The following is an 18,998-nucleotide window of genomic DNA, read 5'->3' as shown; positions in this document are numbered from 1 at the left end:
TTGTGCCCCTAGGTGCCGGAGTACGGCGAAGAAATGATGGAGACAGTGCCGGATCGAAAGATGCTGTGAGAACTGGTGAGTATGGCGGCGTGCTGGAGCTGGCGAAGCGACGCGTGCAGGACTGATGTACTTTCCAGGTCGGGAGATGAAATGGATCCGGAATCAGGTGAGGAATTTGAAATAAGTTTGTTTTCTAACCTTGTCCTTTTCTTCCTCTTTATTCTCGGAGCTCTGGATTCGAGGCGGGCGTGGCAGAAGACTGGATGCTGGCTGCAGGCACGGTGAGAGTCACGCTGCTGGATGCAGAATAACACGAAGCATATGCTGCTGTTCGGGCGTAGTTTAAATAGCCTCCAAAGTAGTCCCAGGAAAGAAGTTCCCCAGGACCACACCCAAGTAAAAAATAGTCCCTGTAGTAAAATAGTCCCATCCAGCCTCACGTTGTCTTGGATTTATTTGCAGCATGGTCTGCATGAGGTAAGTAATGTCTATGAGCCTGGCGCCTATGGCGCCAGGACTGATTTTTATTATGAGCCTGGTGCCTACGGCGCCAGGACTGAACCCACACAGCCCCTAGCTGGGGCTGCTGGGGTTTTTGTAAATGTCTGGATGCCTGCTCCCGGGGCTGATGGGCTTGATCCGGATGCCCGGGGGCAGGCATCATGACAGTGCAGAATGCGCTTGGGAAAAGTGTTGAGTTATGGGATTGGTTGGAGAACTTTGCCCACCTCAGTACGTTAAGGAGCTATCAGTTTTTTCAGTACAGACTATACACTTTTAAGAAGCCACAGGCGTATTTGAACCTATGTCCATCCAAAAGGCTCAGACGCTTCATTGTTTTATTTAGAATGGAACAACTACCAACAAGGATGGCAGAGAAATGATTCGTATTAAATAGTGAGTCTGTTGCCTATGCAAAGCATCAGAAACATTAGAGACAGCCAAACATTTACTGACCGAATGTCAAATTATGGCCAGTGCAATCCAGTTGTATATTGGTAGGTATGTACATAATCAGGAAACCATTCAGGAATTGTCCTTTTGGCATCACTGCACTAATTCCGATCATATGTGCCTGCTAATTGCCCTCTAAAATATATGGCTAAATATTGAAGCCAGGCTGGGCCCAATGATATGAGAAACAGAAAAGGTGGTGACAATATTCCCCACGTTAAATGGATGACGGGCCGGTTGGGAAGAATAATCATTAATATAACCTTTACTCTCAATCATTCCCTAAGGCCTCCTGAGAAAAGATTGACAACAAAATTGTATCTCCACTCCAACTATTTGAATTACACTGAGATTATTGGCCTTATGTTAAAGAGTCAATGGGGAGAGTAGGATTGAGAAGGTTTTATTTTGATTTTAATGTATTCCATTGAGATTCTATGAAAAGTGATGGTTAAATGGTTTTTATGTCTATTATTGTTATTTGAATGTTATTATTTGAATGTTAGGATGTGATGGATATTATGATATTGTTTTATATTTGTATAATATGTGTAAAGTTTATTTTGTAAACTAAATCACATTAAATATTAAATAAAGTAACCAGCATTGGCAAAACCAACACCACCACATTTTCTTTTTTTTCTTAGGTTTTCAAGTATACATAGAAGAAATCAAAATCAAATTAAAAACAACAATTCCCTTTCCCCCACCCAAATCTCCTCTACCCCCTCCACCACCCTCCCCTCCCAACCAACCCTCAAATACAGAGTAGTCAAAGACAATATCGAGTTTAGAGTATATTCAATATTCGTGACTTCTGTGGGCAATATTGGTCCATAAAGTCCCGATGGAGAAAATCTAAATCGACGCCCACTCCGTTGAAAATGTATCCTGCTCCCCTTGAATTGTATACGTAACCCATTCCAAAGACACACAGTTCCAAACTTTGTAATACCAGTCTTTTATATGTGGAGGGTCGATAGATTTCCATTTCTGGGCTATTACGATGAGAGCCGGCAGTTGAAGAATATAGAAAAATAATTGAGATAGCTTACGACATGCCCACCAGACATGTAAACAATTTCCTTTCCTTCCACACCCCCTCCAACGAGAGTCTGAGATTGAGATATCAATTTGTGTAACCTTTTAGGTGTATAGTGCCACTGATAAATTAATTTACACCCAAACTCCCTAATCTGTATAGATCTTGTCAATTTGGGGATATCCAACCATAATCTGAACCATGATTCCTCTGAGGGCATGAAACCCAGGGTCCTTTCCCAGGCCAGTTGAAAAGTGGGTGTTTTTAACAGAGGCTCATCAGTTAAAAACATATATAATCTACAGGTCAGGTGTTTGTCCCCAGAGCTAGAGATCACACATTGCTCAAATGGTGTAAGTGACCTAATGGCTGCTGCCTTGTTAGGTGGAGCCATCAGCCAATGACTAACTTGAAAATATTGAACACGGTGACTCTCCTGAAGAGCCAGCTCCTCTTTACATAAGACAAAAGACTTAATCTCTTGTTCCTGAAACATGTCCTGGAATCTTTGTACATCCCTCCCTTTTCCATTGAGGGAAGGAATTAGCAAAGATTCCCGGAGTAAACTGGGGAGGGTGCGTGAAACGAAGTAAAGGAGTGTTGAAGTATAGCCTGATCCCATATGTCCTCTACCACTCCTGTGATTACACCACAATGAATGTCCCGAGGTCTATCTGATCTAGGCAGCCATAATTTCTCACGCATTCTAGGACCTACTATGGGTATATTTCCACCTCTTATTTATATCCTCCCTGAACCAATCCTTTATAACACACTGCCGTTTTATCACTTGGTCTATGGTCCTTTGTACAAAAACCCCACCCCCAAAACATTCCCACTCCACCCACCAGGAGTACCCCCCAACATTTCCCCAATAACTTCCCCAACAACTTCCCCTCCTCCCTGGTGTACACCATCCTTTCTACTTTCTCTTCGGACTCCATCCTCCGAGATGGTCTACCCCTTAAACCAGAGATAAATGTGGGGTATTCTAAAACCCCCTTTATGACTTTAGAAAGATCCAAGGCGCACTTCTACTGTGCCCCGACTGTACATTTTAACAGTTCCATTCTGCAGAGATATACCTTATTGCACCATAACATCGATACCCAGGTAAAGTCTCGATCCTTCATGGTTCTGCAGGTTTCTCTGCTGGTAGAGTGCATTTTCGATTTCTTGAGGGAGTCCGTTATACAGTTGTCCATTCCCAATGTCTCGGTCCTCGGGGAGCATAAGGTTGCGCCCCTGTACCAGGGGACGGTTGATCCTCCAGGTCTAGCCGCAGTTCACAAGCCCCTTCTTCCATTGTTGTAACTCGATGTTGTTTACCCTCCCATTGAAATAAAAAAAACGAAAGGGAGAATCCATTTATATGGAATCTTCTGGTTTTGTGAATACTGCAGGATCTCATGCATATCCCTTCTTTTTTGTAGCTTCTTTGGAGCGAGATCTTGAAACAGTTGAATTTCACTGCCATTAAGTGTAATCTGAGTCACTTTCCTGTCTTCTCTAAGAACTTGTTCCTTCTGGGGGTGTCTTGACATTGCCACCAATGTGTATCAGGGCGAGCATCTGGGTCCTGCCGCTTTAGACCAACTCTATGAATCCTATCCATGCGAATTGTTACCTCCTCGTCCGTGTTTAATAAACCTTTAAACACTCCTGTAACTTCCTCTCTCAGGGCTGAGTCTGTCACTGACTCTGGAATATTGCGGATACAGATATTAGACCTCCTAGATCTATTTTCCAGGTCTTCACATTGTTGCTCACGGTATAAGTTGTTCTAGCCAACTGTTAGAGTAGGAGCTCCGATTTTGTGGATTCTTGGGCCACATCTCGTATAGCCAACTCATTAGTATCTGTTCTTTCCTCCAGATAGGTGATATCCTTACGTATATCTGCGAGAGCAGATTTTAATTCAGCTGTAAAATTGTCAAACTGTATTTGCAATGAGGTAGCAAATTTGTCCTGGAAGACTTGAAAACAGCGTTCAACCTCCTCCTTTGAAGCCGCCATCTCAGAGCCTAAATTGCTCTGTTGCCGCTCAACCGGCCCACTTGTATGTTCGGGGTCCTGTTGAGCTCCCCCAGACCTAAGCCAACAGCTTCTTATTGAATTCTCTTCAGTAGTAGATGGGAGTGAGGAAGTGCGATCCTTTCTTTTCCCCCTGGGTCCTGACATTAACCGGGTTCTGTTCTGAGTTTCCCTGATACCAATTATGGCCAAACCTTTCCCTTTTTTCTCCAACCACAATTCAACGTTGTAGTTTCTCTGAAAATGGCAATAGTGAATGAAATTGCAATCCGGTTCCCCCTATTAGCTAGATGAGGGTATTAACCCTCCCTGACTGCTTACTCTTCTGAAGAATGTGTTTCTCATCAACCAGACATTGTTGAAGCAGATATGTGTCTCCAGTAAAGGTTGTACAGTTTAGGGAAATGTTCTGCAGGGATTGCTTTAAACTATTTCCTTCCTCAGTGTTCCACAGCGCTTAAACAATGTAGCTTCCAAAATGCCTATAAACGCTCTGGATGACCATAAACTCTTTTCCCTCCGCCTTTATCTATCTCTATGCCTCACAGGGAGGGTATCTTGAAAGACCCAGGTGGTCACAGAGGTGTGACCCGTTAAGCACTGCTTCAGAAGTCAGGCTAATGGACTGGAGATGGTGACCGTGGTGTAGGGCCTTCGTGATCTTGTAGGCTACTTAATTAATTTCCAGAAGTAGTTCACTTGGATTCAGTAGCCAGCTGAACAGCAACGTGATGGGGTACAAACTGGGATGCATGAAGATTAACACAACCTGAAGCCACTTTATAACCTGCACAGCTCAGCCCAACCTAAGTGAATAATAAGCTAGGATTTACTGAACTCACTCGTAGCAACGTAATGCACTTAATAGTCCCAGCACCGAAAGCACACAACCTCACGGACCAATAGAAGGGAGGGGATCATTCAAGTAGCATGTAAGGTTAAAGCGATGCTAAGTTTGCTGTATTCTGCTGGTCATGTCGAGGAGAGGCGCAAAGTTCGGCAAATAATATGCTAATTATCTTGAACACTTGAACAGTGCAGGTCCGTATGCCGGTGGACAGTGGGGCTCACCGTGATACAGTTGTGCCTACAAGGGCAGGGATCAAGCTCTAAAAGTCCTGGGCGTTGTCCCTCAATATCGTGTCATCGGGATCCCTGAGTTTCTCCCTGCTCCACAGGACTCCTCCCCACGAATATCAGCAGTACTATATTGCCATTCCTTGCCCAGTCCTTGCAATTTCGATCACTGTCCATATCCCTCAGCAAGCTCCACGTGTCATCTCCCTGCAATCGTGCTCCACTTTTCAGCTCCGTGATGTTTGCTGATTACGGCTCTTCTTATGACACTCTGGAATCTAGTTGGACACTACGATCAGCTTCACTGAGAATCACCTACACTCACTGGGTAGTCGAAACCTCTATTTTAAGCTTTGTTAAGGCATATATCACAGTCAGCATAAACCAGGGCACTGAGCTCTAGAAGCTGTGTCCTCACTACAAGGTGGCCATCTTGGATCCCCACCACCACATTTAAGACTAAGATCTTCTTTTCAAGGCACCTCCTTCCATGTGATGTTTTGGGCAAAAGCAATGAACTATCTGCAATCTCCATTCCAAGCTGAAGGAGCTTGCAAGTCTGTAATCCGCTGGCATCACCCGGAAACAGCCTTGCACCACTGTAAAGACTTCTATCCAGCTTGGAGGCTGGAATCTTTATAGGCATCTTCCATGGCCTGCTATAGCGCTGGGACCCTGCTCTGCTGACCTTTTCACAGAAGAGGAGCATGCCAAGAACCGAAGTCCAAGGAGAGGTAGCTGCTTCCTACAACAGTTACTTAAGCCACTTAAGTCATAGCTGAATTTTACTGTGGGCTCTGCACTTCCTTCTTTGTTTGGAACTTCCTATCTGAGTGGCCTTGTCTAGTGCTACTCACCTGTGAATCTAAAGTACCCTTTGGGGCATCTAGAAGACTGCTATGGATTTCTGTTCTAAAGTTAGCTATAGCTGACTTCTATTAGCTGAACGGGCTGCCTTACAGATGTATGATTTATCTAACAAATGTTCCATACTTTAGCAAATACAGTATATTGTGTGATGTGTGTGGAATACTAAAGTAGTGAGTAACCCATAGTGGGTTATCAAACTGTTTGATGTATGCACAATATTATTTGTTCTTAACTTTAATTAAATAAAGTGTGCCTTAGTGCGCTATCTGTAATAAACGAGAGTATTTTTGTTTTCACCTGAACTGGTTCCTTCTATTTATCACCTTTGTAAGCTAACTGCACTACTCAACGGTCCCCCCTCCCTCCTTAGTTCAACCTGGCTACTTATCCATGCTACCACCAAGAGAGTGGTTAAATTAAACATTGGTTGTGACTACCTTGTTGCCACAGTTGGAATCCCACCCCAGGTAGTGACTTTGAAAATCCCTCCCAACATGCACCAACCCCTTTAGCCAAAATAACTCTTTGGGTGCAACTCAAATTAATAATGCAACTTAAAAATTAGATATGTATAAAAGTGGATGCTTCCTCTATTATCCCCCTTGGACACATGTATTGGGATTGAAATGCCTACATTTTACCCCAATTCTATGTACAGAAAGTGGTTTCTTCCCTTTAGACTTTAGCAAAGTAAGACCAGACAGGTTGGTAGGATTGAACCAAATCATGACACATGTGAAGCCTGCAAGTGAGCTAGGTATGAGAATGAGAACTAGGGTGGTAGAAAGAGATAGGGTGTAAAAGAGACAGAGCAGATGCAAAAGAGAGCAAGGCTGCATGCAAATGAATATGGCTGCCTCAGGGGCAAATACATGCATGTGGATTGCTTGGTGAAAGTAAGCCCAGGGAAAATGGTACCCCACTCTCATAATCCCTAAATAACAAGCTTTCTCTGCCTACACCGCAATACTATGGAACCTCCTCCCCATCAGCATCAGACCTGACCCTACACTCTTACAATTCAGAGAAGAACTCAAGACCCACCTCTTCAAGGAATCTCTCTGCCTCAAAATCTAGGCTATCACATTGCCCCTCGTGCCACGTGACTTGCTAGATGCCGTCCGCCCCTCGCCTCCCCGGTACAGATGTACTCCTCCTCTGTCTCCCCCCCCGTGTATCCCACCCCCGTTGTATATCTGTTCTTACCTCTGAAATCTGTACTGTTGTACACCACTGTAAAGCCCTCTGTTATGTATCTGTATTGTTGTATACCTCTGTAAAGCTAGGTCCGTACCCAATAAATACTATACCGTAATGACTATAAACTGGAATAGGGTAGGAGATTTATGACATAATATAATCCAAGTTCAACTCAATTCACATCCAACTCAGTCAGTTTCAGGGTGAGGATTAACAACATGCAAACTTTGTCCTTTAAACGGGAATGAGAGAAGGATCCAACCTCAGTCCAACCATGTTTAATCTCCATATTAAGGAGCTCCCTATATTGCAATTAGAATCATAGGACCCAGGTTGGGGATGCAATTGCTCTTTGATAAAATGACTGAGATATACAGGTGCCCTGGGCATACTGGCACCCACCAATAAAGCTCTATGATACAATAGTAGCCTTGCAAAGAATACTGAAGACTGGGCCAGGTAGGTGAACATAAATAAAGACCAAAATCATGGTATCCAAGAGTAAAGCAAAGAACAGCAACAAATTCAAACTATTCCTACATGGCACACAAGTTGCACGTGTTACAGACTACACCTACCTTGGTCTCAGAATAAGTGCATCCAGAGGTTTTAAGCTGGCACCAAAAATACTTCAATAAAAAGCCCTTTGTGCATTCGATGCCATCGAAAAGTAACTATCGCCTTCAACCCACAAGTAAAATGAATGCTTAAGCTTTTTTTACAATACCATCACTTCTATCGTATAGGGAGTGTAGTGTGGGGCCCAACACAAAAACCAAAGTGTATGCAGAAAGGGACCAATCTCACACAGAAGGTGAGCAAGTTGATAGACAATGAGACCAACAAGAAGACAGAACAATGTATAGATGAGTGGAAATAAGAAGCTTAGAATGATCAAAATTAAGAAAAGGGCAAGCCTAGCGGATAGTAAAGAGTCGAAAGCAGAAGGACCGTTTTGTAAAAATTGATTGATTCAATTAAACCAAATTAAAAAAAAAAAAGAATGACCGAGAAGTAGGGGAGATGAAAGAAAGGGAAGAGTCAATACCAAGAATACATGCAGAGGTAGGAATAGGAAGAGAGGAGCGGTGAGGAGAGAGACAGAAAAAGAAGGAAGAGGCAGAAGGATGGTAGAAGCAGGGAAGAAAAGAACCTCAGTCTTAAAGAGATTGAGGGGCAAATAGTGGTTGGACATCCAGTATTAGTTGGTGAGCAAACGGGCAGAGAGAGTGGAGAGGATAGAGTCAGAGAGAGCCATAGAATGATGAAAAAGAGAGAAGAATCTAGAAGTCCTTGGCGTAAAAATAAGACAAGTCAATATATAAGAGGCAAGAGAAATGGTATGAAGAGAGAACAGAATTGGGCCTAAAAAATAGTACATTGGGGCTTCCCGTTTGAGAGGGGGAAACAGGCGAGTAACCAGCCCAAGGAGCAAAAAGGGAACTTTCAGAAATATAGGAGCAAAACCAATCAAGCAAAAACAAAGAGGTGATGGCTGGAAGGTTTAGAATGAATGTTAACCACAGGCATTGCTCTGGGCAACCCTCCAGACCATTGTTCTTCGCCTGCCAAGCCATTACAGAAGGGGAAAGACCATATGCAAATCAGGTTTGGTCCCACCCCAAAGGGGGCAGTCCAGCCCGAACTGCTAGGTCACATCCCTTCTGCACGAGACCACAAGCATCCCCAAACATGTTTCGGCCTTGTTAGGCCTCATCAGTGAGGAGTAGCTTAGGTCTCTAGGCCCAGCAGGCACGGGACCCACGTCTGGGCATACACGTCCCACTCGGGGTGACAAAGCAAAAACAAAGAGGTGATGGCTGGAAGGTTTAGAATGAATCTTAACCACAGGCATTCCTCTGGGCAACCCTCCAGACCATTGTTCTTCGCTGCCAAGCCATTACAGAAGGGGAAAGACCATATGCAAATCAGGCTTGGTCCCACCCCAAAGGGGGCAGTCCAGCCCGAACTGCTAGGTCACATCCCTTCTGCACGAGACCACAAGCATTCCCAAACATGTTTCGGCCTTGTTAGGCCTCATCAGTGAGGAGTAGCTTAGGTATCTAGGCCCAGCAGGCACAGGACCCACGTCTGGGCATACCCGTCCCACTCGGGGTGACAAAGCAAAAACAAAGAGGTGATGGCTGGAAGGTTTAGAATGAATCTTAACCACAGGCATTGCTCTGGGCAACCCTCCAGACCATCGTTCTTTGCCTGCCAAGCCATTACAGAAGGGGAAAGACCATATGCAAATCAGGCTTGGTCCCACCCCAAAGGGGGCAGTCCAGCCCGAACTGCTAGGTCGCATCCCTTCTGCACGAGACCACAAGCATCCCCAAACATGTTTCGGCCTTGTTAGGCCTCATCAGTGAGGAGTAGCTTAGGTCTCTAGGCCCAGCAGGCACGGGACCCACGTCTGGGCATACACGTCCCACTCGGGGTGACAAAGCAAAAACAAAGAGGTGATGGCTGGAAGGTTTAGAATGAATCTTAACCACAGGCATTCCTATGGGCAACCCTCCAGACCATCGTTCTTCGCCTGCCAAGCCATTACAGAAGGGGAAAGACCATATGCAAATCAGGCTTGGTCCCACCCCAAAGGGGGCAGTCCAGCCCGAACTGCTAGGTCACATCCCTTCTGCACGAGACCACAAGCATTCCCAAATATGTTTCGGCCTTGTTAGGCCTCATCAGTGAGGAGTAGCTTAAGTATCTAGGCCCAGCAGGCACAGGACCCACGTCTGGGCATACCCGTCCCACTCGGGGTGACAAAGCAAAAACAAAGAGGTGATGGCTGGAAGGTTTAGAATGAATCTTAACCACAGGCATTGTTCTGGGCAAACCCCCAGACCATCGTTCTTCGCCTGCCAAGCCATTACAGAAGGGGAAAGACCATATGCAAATCAGGCTTGGTCCCACCCCAAAGGGGGCAGTCCAGCCCGAACTGCTAGGTCACATCCCTTCTGCACGAGACCACAAGCATTCCCAAACATGTTTCGGCCTTGTTAGGCCTCATCAGTGAGGAGTAGCTTGTGCAAAACCAATCAAGAACAGAGTTCCGAAAACCAAGTCAATGAAGAGAAAGAATTGAGTGTTTAACCGTGTCAAACAATAAAGAAGGGCTAAAAGGGAAGAAAGTTTAGAATAGCAAGAGAATCAAAAACTGCAAGCAGAGCAGTTTCAGTTGAGTGGCATGCCCGGAGGCATGATAGAAGTAGAGGAGGAAGTGAGCTATGATTTACAAAACTAGTAACCTGAGAATAGACAATATGTTTGAAAAGTTTAGAAAGAAAAGGAAGAAGTGAAATAGGACACACTTTGGAGGGAAAGGATGGGTCAAGAGTCGGCTTATTTAGAATTGGAAGAGTAGGTGTTTAAAGGAAGAAGGAAAGGCGGATGTATGGAGCGAGGAATTAAAAAGAGCAACTAGATATGGAAGTACGTTATAGGCCAAGGGGATTAAGGAATAGGGAAGTGGTTCAGCAAGCGCAGCAGTAGGGTGAGATATAGAATTCAAGAAGGAGATATCAGAATCAGAGAGAGGAGAAAAGGCAGACATGATGCCACATCAAGAGTAGTAAGCCAAACTGTCCTGTACCAGGCACTGCAAAACTAAATGGTAAAACACTCAACAAACCATTGAACAATAGATTACAGAATTATGCCTGTTTGGCAGCAGTGCCCCACAGTTTGAAAGCATAGTAAAATAAATAGAGGAGAATACATTGACACGGGACATAGAGCAGGCTCTAAATAAGCAATACACAAGGCAGTAGAGAGTAGAACTAGGATGGCACAGCAAGCTTGAATACTAAAGCTCATTGGGGCAAAAACTTTAAACTTGCATAATCTAATTTTTGTTAAAAATAAATAAATAAAAACCACAGGCAAACATTCAAATACTGACTGCTTCATCCTTGCACAAGGACCACAATTAGCAGAAAGAACAACAATATATGTTTATGCATGCACCCAGAGAAGACAGAAATAAAATAAAAAAGCTGGGAAGCAAAATGATCACTACTGAAGAGAACGTAACATTTATGTATCCCATCTATTTTCTTTGGCAATATTTGTTTAACTCTTCATGCCAAAAAAAGTACCTTACATTGTGTTAGGGAGAGGGGGCAATGTTGTAAAGAGAGAGGGAGATGGAGAGACTGGGCAGTGTGGGAGAAAGAAGGAGGGGGTAGTATGGGAGAGAGTGGGAAATGCAAGAGAGGTGGTGGTGTGGGATAGAGAAGGGCATTGTTGGGGAGAAAAAGAGGGGCATTGCACGAAAGAGAGAGAGAGGGTCAGCGTGGGAGAGAGGGGGTAGTATGTGAGAGAGGGGGGATTGTGGGAGAAATTGAGAGAGGGAAGGCAGTGTGGGAGAGAGTAAGAGGTTGCAGTGTGGGAGAGAGTGAGAGTTAGCAGTATGGGAGAGTGGTGGGAGAGAGCGGTGGCAGTGTGCGGGGGAGAAAGGGCAATCTGGTAGAGCTAGAGGGGGCAGTGAGAGAGGGCAGTGTGGGAGAGAATGAGAGAAGGAAGGCAGTGTGGGAAGAGGGGAGGCAGTGTGGGAGAAAGTAAGAGGTGGCTGTGTAGGAGAGAGGTGGGAGGGATGGGGATGTGTGGAAGAGAAGTGGCAGTGTGGGGAAGAGGGAGAGATGGTGTGGGAGGGAGAGGTGCCGGTGTAGGGAGGGAGAAAGGGCAGTGTGGTAGAGCTAGAGGGGACCGTGATAGAGAGGGCAGTGTGGGAGAGAGAGATAGTGGGAGGCAGTGTGGGAGAGAGAGACAGAGAGCAGTGTGGGTGAGGGAGAGCAAGAGGTGGCAGTGTGGGAGAGAGAGTGGGCAGTGTGGGACAGAGAGAAGGGAAAGTGTGGTACGGAGGGAGAGGACAGTGCAGTACAGAGAGAGAGGGGCAGCCTGGGCCAGAGAGAGGGCAGCATGGGAGAGAGAGAGTGATAATGGGGCAGCATGGTGGAGTGACTGGAGCAGTGTGAGAGCGAGTTGGGGCAGTGTGGGAGAGGGAGAGTGTGTGTGTCAGTGTGGTAGGTCGAGAGAAGGCAATTTTGATAGAGAGATGGTAGACAGTGTGGCAGAGAGAAAGGTAGTGAAGAGAGTGTGGTAGAGGTAGGGAGAGGGCTAGGAAAAGGGGTGTAGTAGATAGAAGGGAGAAGCTCAATTTAAAAGTAAAATCCACCCCACAGGAGAACAAACGCCATTGCAAGCCCAGGTTTGAACCATTCAGCAACCCTTCTGTGTAGCCTTTGTTATTGCATTCCAGCTAGCACCAAAATCACATCAATTCAACAGGCATAGTGCAACACAGTGGGAACAAAAACACATTTAACATCTTGGCAAATTGTAGAAAATAAATAGAAGGCATGGAGACCACCTCAAATTTAAAGTGGAGAGGCACCAGAATAATACATTGTCTCATTCATGATTTTTGCTTCTTACCATCCACCATGGCAAGGGTGTGCTTATGGGATGCAAGAAGTTAGCTGCTCCCTTGAAAGACAGCACCCCTCAAATGGCATAGAGTTTCAAACATATCAGGAGCATGCATTCAAACTGGCCTAAAGACTAGGGGCCTCATCACGACTTCGGCGGTAACCCTTAAATCCGGCGGCAGCGCTATTACCGCCGGATTTAAGGGTCCGCCGAATAAGGGCTTCGGCGGATTTCGCCCCAGCTCTGAGCTGAGGGGAAATCCGCCGGAAGCTTGCGCTGTTACCGCCGGCGGGAAATCCGCCGGCGGTATTAGCACGAAGATTCCCCATTGAGCCCAATGGGGAATGGGGCATTCCCGAATGGGCTCAGTGGGGACTCGTGATCCGGCGCTATTAGCGGCGGGGAGTTTGGCGGTAGAGCTAATACCGCCCGCGCTAATAGCGTTACCGTTACCGCCCAAGTCGTGATGAGGCCCAAGGTCTTGAAGGACTCTGAATGGACAGACGGAAATGCTGAAAATCTGATCTTCTCCTCCTGGTTTAAGAAAAGGCATTAAATTGATGTCATCATCAGGAAGAGATCACCAACTGATCCTCAAAAAGTGGTACGCTCCCAATAAGATAATACAAGTTCCCTTACAACCTACCATTACCTCCTTCAGACCCCTGAAGACAATAAAGCTAGCTTTCCAACAAACCCTTTCCTCTGCAGATATTTCTGATACTGGTCAAAATCCAAATACCCTAGCGGACACTCCAATCACCCAATCATGAGACATACTAGCACCAGCTGTCTAGAAATACCTAAATCCCAAAAGAAAATGACAATTGGTGTGATGGCAAGCCCAAAACCCTGCGAAGAATCTTACAAAACCTAGAATGCAAGTAGAGGCAATCCCTCACAGGGAGCTTCCACATCATCATAGAAATAAGTATTTAAATTCTTCAAAGAATTGAATGCAACACTTCAAATATCGACTTCACACCCTCATAGACCTTGGCACCAGGTTGTCCCATGCTTTGACCAATATTCAGCACAATTTCACTAGAGAAAGGTCACTTCATTTCCCCACAGTCAGAGAACATTACTTTAGCCTCCAAACCCACCTTTCCCAACGGCATCTACTTGCTTGATAAGGGATTGAAGGTCTTGCGGGAGACATCTACCCTTGTCCCACAAACTTTATCAAGTCCAATTTAGGGGAGAAGTTATCAAGCACATTAAGAACAACAATTATAACCCATGAACAAAGGGCCATCCGGAATAGGACCCTTGCGCAGGTTTAAGGATAAATACTTGAAAATAAACTTAATTTAATTTTAGCATGCCTAAATTCATTGTGTACTGACTGATAATAATCTGTACTAAAGTCACATGCTAATAGTTGTGAGCCTCAAAGGAAAGTCCTTACACTTAGAATGTCACCTTTGAACCTTGGTGTCTTATAAAACTCAACCAGATGGTCAGCCTAATGGAAACTCAGACATTGAAGGCCCTGTGTCAGCAGATCCAGGTTAAATATTGGAAGAGTGGTCTGTTAGCATCATGAATTCACAATCCCAAGAAACTCAAACCTGAAAAGTAGATGCACAGAAATATAATGGGCTACGCAAATTAATACTATTCATGTATTTAAAAATGAAGTCTGCCTATTAATTTACAGGCAAACTTACTTAACTAAACAGAAAAATGGACGCATTCATCTATTTTATGAAATCAAATTTGAATTTTCTACATTCATTAAAAATGAATAAACTGATATAAATGTTCATGGCACAAATGTATGTCACATACCCACACATCCTTCTGGGAAGAAGGATTACAGAAACCCATACTTCATTAATGTATCACATTGCTGTGATTAGATATTTAAAAAAACAGATTTGGAATTCAGTTTTACTCAGAGCAAAACGTCCCATGACTTTTTCACATTCAGACATATGAACCTCCAATAAAGATCGAGAGGTGTGTTAATGTGGAAATGTTGCCTGTTCGACAAGCCAATGGAAAAACATGATCAATCAAAAAGTGTGATATAATTATGACAGCGCATGGGAATATCACCCATGATACAAAGAGAAACACGTTGGGAATAGAGGAATCTGTCTCTGGAACCAAAAGCTTCACAGAAGGGATAGCACCTCTTCCAAATGTATGAGTGTTGAACCTGGACATGACCTGGAGAATTGGTCCCTAACCATGCAGAGAATATTACCTGCAGCAGACCTCTCTGGAAGATGGAGCAGAGGCCAACTGGGAGTATTATGAAAACTCATGAGGGCCCATTCTAACTTGGAGTGTGTGCTAACTCACAGCAAGATTGGCACAGACATGCTAACTATAACTGCATATGCAACTGTTCAACAGTCATGTATACTATTGTGGTGACTTCCTATGCATAAAGTAAGGGGACCACCTTTGCTTTTTTTCCTTTAAATAATTTTGGATAGCCTGTTTATTGTCCTGTCAGGCCTATGGATCGCAGTGACTTAAGTGTCTTTTTCTTGTATAGCACAAACACAATTCGATTCTGAGCACTTCAAACCCGGTAAACAGCTAATGGCGGCTCCCTTCAGTGGATTGCAGATCTCTGGGCTACTTCCCCCTCCCCCATTGGTGCCCAATACTTCAGATCACTTGGATGTCCACCTCCCCATGCCTTCAACCCGTGCTAGTGGTGCCTCTCCTCAATGGGTGTCCACTTTACCTCTGGGGTGGTTTCAGTGTTGCAATATCATCAAGCTCAGGAGCTTATTGGACAGGGTCTTTGACAAGGAAGAGCAGACATACTTGGAGCACTTCACTGTCCCAGTCATGAGACACTCAAACACAAGATGTACAACAGCACTCATGATTGGCCAACATACTGTGAAGCAACTCGTCATTGGTAGATAAGGCGGAAGGTTAAAACACAGACAAATAGTGTTTTGGAAGATTTGTGCTATGGCCATTGCCAGCTGCCATGTCAACCAGATAGTCATGTGCACAACTCCCTTCCCTTCTTATTGATGAAATGGATTTGGCATTACAGCGGCTTTAGTGACACCACATTGGCCAAAACCAAAAGCAAATACGTCTGCGAAGTTGCCCTGTTTCATGCGCAACACTTCAAGATAGTCCTATTTTTTCCCATTGCTTGCTGGGACTTGAAGGCCCATACGTATAGCATGGAAAATGAAATTACAGGTTTCAGCATGCAATGGGAAAAACCAGAACTGGACCAAGGTGCCACATGACACAGGGCTACTTGGCAGAGGAATCAGGCAGATCCCATAAGTTCAGCACTTACTGAAAGTATTGTAAAAGCTTATGGCAGGAATAAAGTATGTACGACTGACATTAATGACAGCAATACAATAGAGGAAGTATGAGATGGGCAGCTTAGAAACATAGCGCTGACTTGAGGAAAATAAAAAAAAACACAAATAGACTACAACCGCCACCAGTAGCTCAGAAAGTGTAAAACTATCAAAAGATACAGGGAGAGCAGAATGAACCACTGTGGACTCACTGAGCATTTTGTTCCCCTTTGGTACAGTTCTCCAGTGTTGGTTCTTGAACCGTCTTTCAATGTGTGAACTGCTCTAGTGTTCCTTTCTCTAGGCATACTCAAAGTTTATGTAATGGCTGTTTACATAGTCTACCATGCTCTATGCCAGTTGATGCTGCTGTCTTCCATGTTTTGAGGTTGTGTGCTTGTTTTTTCAGTCTAATAATGAGTTATAAAGAGTATAGCATTTTTATTCTATGGCTATATCAGCACTTAGCAGCCATGTTCATGGGAAGTTATGGACATATGATACCGGTGGCACCCACATATACACAGGTGGATATTGGGAACAATCTCTGGTATTGTACATCTTGGCAATTGGTTCGGGTCCTCGGGAGCATGGAGTCCATTTGGTGGGCCAAAAAGATATCACTGGGTAGATAAGAATGATGGACATTAAGGTTCAGAAGAACGTGGGAGAGATGGGGGTTGCAGGAAAAACGTGCCTAGTTAAAAAAGGTAAATAGTGCAGTTGTCAGGCCTTTCCTGAACAGATTGTGCCATCACAGACAGGACCAACGTACTCTAGAGTGAGCCCCACAAATGTGTTCCTGCAAGTAGAAACCTGGACACGGAGGGTCTTTCTCCTCTTTTGTCTGATCAGAGAAGGTTGATTGAAGGCTGACCCTGGGTTGGCAAAGGCAGTTTTTTTCGGTTTGGGCCTCAATAAAACTCATTGTGTAGATGGTCATGAATGCCATACTTTATTTCAGTAGGAGACATTTAAATGCATGTAAAGGGGAGACCAATTACAACCTACAGCTGTCTCCATGCCTTACCTCGCAAGGTTGCTTGTGGATCCATTGCTGTAAAACTGCCTGCCCTCTCCCTCCCATGTTGTTATCTCCCCACTCCTTTAATGCTCTACTTCCCTTTCCATGTTCTCCCCTCTATGATTGTAAAGCGCTTGATTTCCAGAAGCTAGGTCCATGCTCAAACAAAAACCCTAATAATAAAAATAATAAAGCATTCATAAAGAAATAACTCACCCCACGGCCCTTCAGGAGTAGGTGTGTAATGTCAAACCCATCCAAAGTGACATTGGGCAAACATGCACCGGACAGTTTTGCAATAGTCGGCAGAATATCCAAAGTGCTGGCCAGCTCATGTGTCACACCTGGGGAAATACAAAAAGTATTATAACAGACCTAAAACCATGACATCTAGGAGTACCTGTTTAAGGTTGGATTTGGAGTATTCCCATAATAAGACACCCAGGACAACCCTAACAGTTCAGAGGCTCATAGATCTTTCTTACTAGAATGCATTCTCAGAGCACATCTGACTACTCCCGGGCCCTCGTGCTTAAGAAAGTTCAGAGAAAATGCACCTCTGTAAAGGCTCCCAGTTCACATCCTACTTGGACTGATGAGGCCACCTTCCCATTAATGCTTCACAATATTCATTCTCACAGGAAATGAAAGCTAGTCTCTTTGACTGTTCAGTGATCTTGTCATGGTGAGTCCTTTCTCAAGCCCACAGCAATAGACTCCTCGGTATACAGAGAAAAAACAAATTATATAAGATTTGTCAGCAGTCACCCCTGTTAAAATGGAAGGTTTTGTAGAACATTGCATTCTTTGATTTCTTGTGATCTGGGCTCTTTAACCTTTAATCATGCTCATATGTGTCGCCTCAACTAGAATGAAACAGTCTATTACTAGTGTAAGGAAGGCACAGTATCAAACAGTGAAGACAGACAGAAATGATCACAGTTCATAGGTGTTTATTGAACTTTAAATGGGTTGTTGAACGCCTATCAAAACCTAAATCTTTGTCTAAAACAGAATATCTATCACAAATTGGTTTTTAGCAATTTCATGTATATTTGTTCGCTACTGTGTAACCATGGGCCCATTGGGCACCCGCCTGTAACTTAAGTCTGCTCATCATCTGTAACAGCGCCTCGATGCCTCATGGGCTGCAAGCGCGCTTGATAAATGCAAATAAATAAATCCAAGGATGGGAGCAAGCTATGACCATCAAATAACAAATAACACAGTCCTAGACGAGTCTGTCGAAATAAAAGGGCCTATACTAATCGCCTTATTTCCAATCCTTACTTCTAAATACAAAAGGGTGTGGGACAATGGTGTATGCAAAATTGTTCAAGAAATAATATGTCAGGACGGTTGTTAGCTCAGCTGGTATCCACGGGGATGCCACTCAACGCTGGTTGGATGATATGTGCCTCGAACCCTCTCCCCGATCCCGGGTGGTACCTCCGATGGAAGTTGAGCCTTGTTTCTTTAGAAGGTGTGCTCTCCGTCCTGCTCTTCGTGGCAGGGGTGCGTAGTCTCGTGGGGGCGTGAGCGACCGAGTTACTTCACTGGTGCAAGCCCTTTCAAGTGTCCTTAAGGTAGGTCTTGCTGCTTTACAGTCTTTGTACTCAATACTGTTCTTGCCTTCCTTTGTCCTATTGTGATTAATGTCTTTTCTCTTCTCTTCAGGTGTGCAAGAGATTTGGCGTTGTCGTGCAGGTTGGGCTGAGCACCTGCCAGTAAATGATGGCGCGGTGTGCGCAATGCTGTTCGGTAAGTAATGCGCGATGTGCGGCGCTGTTTTGCCTCATATGTGCTAACCTGTGTCTTTCCCCTTCATTTGCAGGCCACGATGCTCTTTCCCAGTAAGCGTGATGTTCCGGAACGATGTTGGCCAAGAGGCGGCTAACCAGGTAAGAGTCTTGTGATTTCCGTTGTTCGTGTGAAACCTTTAGTGAGCGTTCTCTAATGCTGTCCTTTTCCCTCACCTTTTCAGGTCGCTTTGTTCCGGGAAGCGTGCGGTGTCCAGAAGATGTAGTTTGCTGGATTGCTGTCCCCACGTAAGCAGAATCGG

General features: G+C 44.7%; 1 protein-coding gene across 1 annotated transcript in view; it reads right to left on the bottom strand.

Annotated features, from left to right (window-relative positions):
* LOC138514699 (arylsulfatase A-like) overlaps positions 1-18,998 on the bottom strand; it is a 186,460-nt gene that overhangs the window by 123,023 nt on the left and 44,439 nt on the right. Inside the window, exon 6 of the mRNA XM_069630110.1 lies at positions 17,153-17,280. Coding sequence (XP_069486211.1) covers positions 17,153-17,280 — 128 coding nt within the window. The remainder of the gene's footprint in view (positions 1-17,152; positions 17,281-18,998) is intronic.

This window comes from Ambystoma mexicanum, chromosome 12 (genome assembly GCF_040938575.1).
Source record: "Ambystoma mexicanum isolate Mex_15411 chromosome 12, UKY_AmexF1_1, whole genome shotgun sequence".
In the NCBI taxonomy this organism is placed as follows: Eukaryota; Metazoa; Chordata; class Amphibia; order Caudata; family Ambystomatidae; genus Ambystoma; species Ambystoma mexicanum.
Note: the sequence above shows the minus strand (reverse complement) of the source record. Positions and strands in the feature narration are given on the sequence as shown.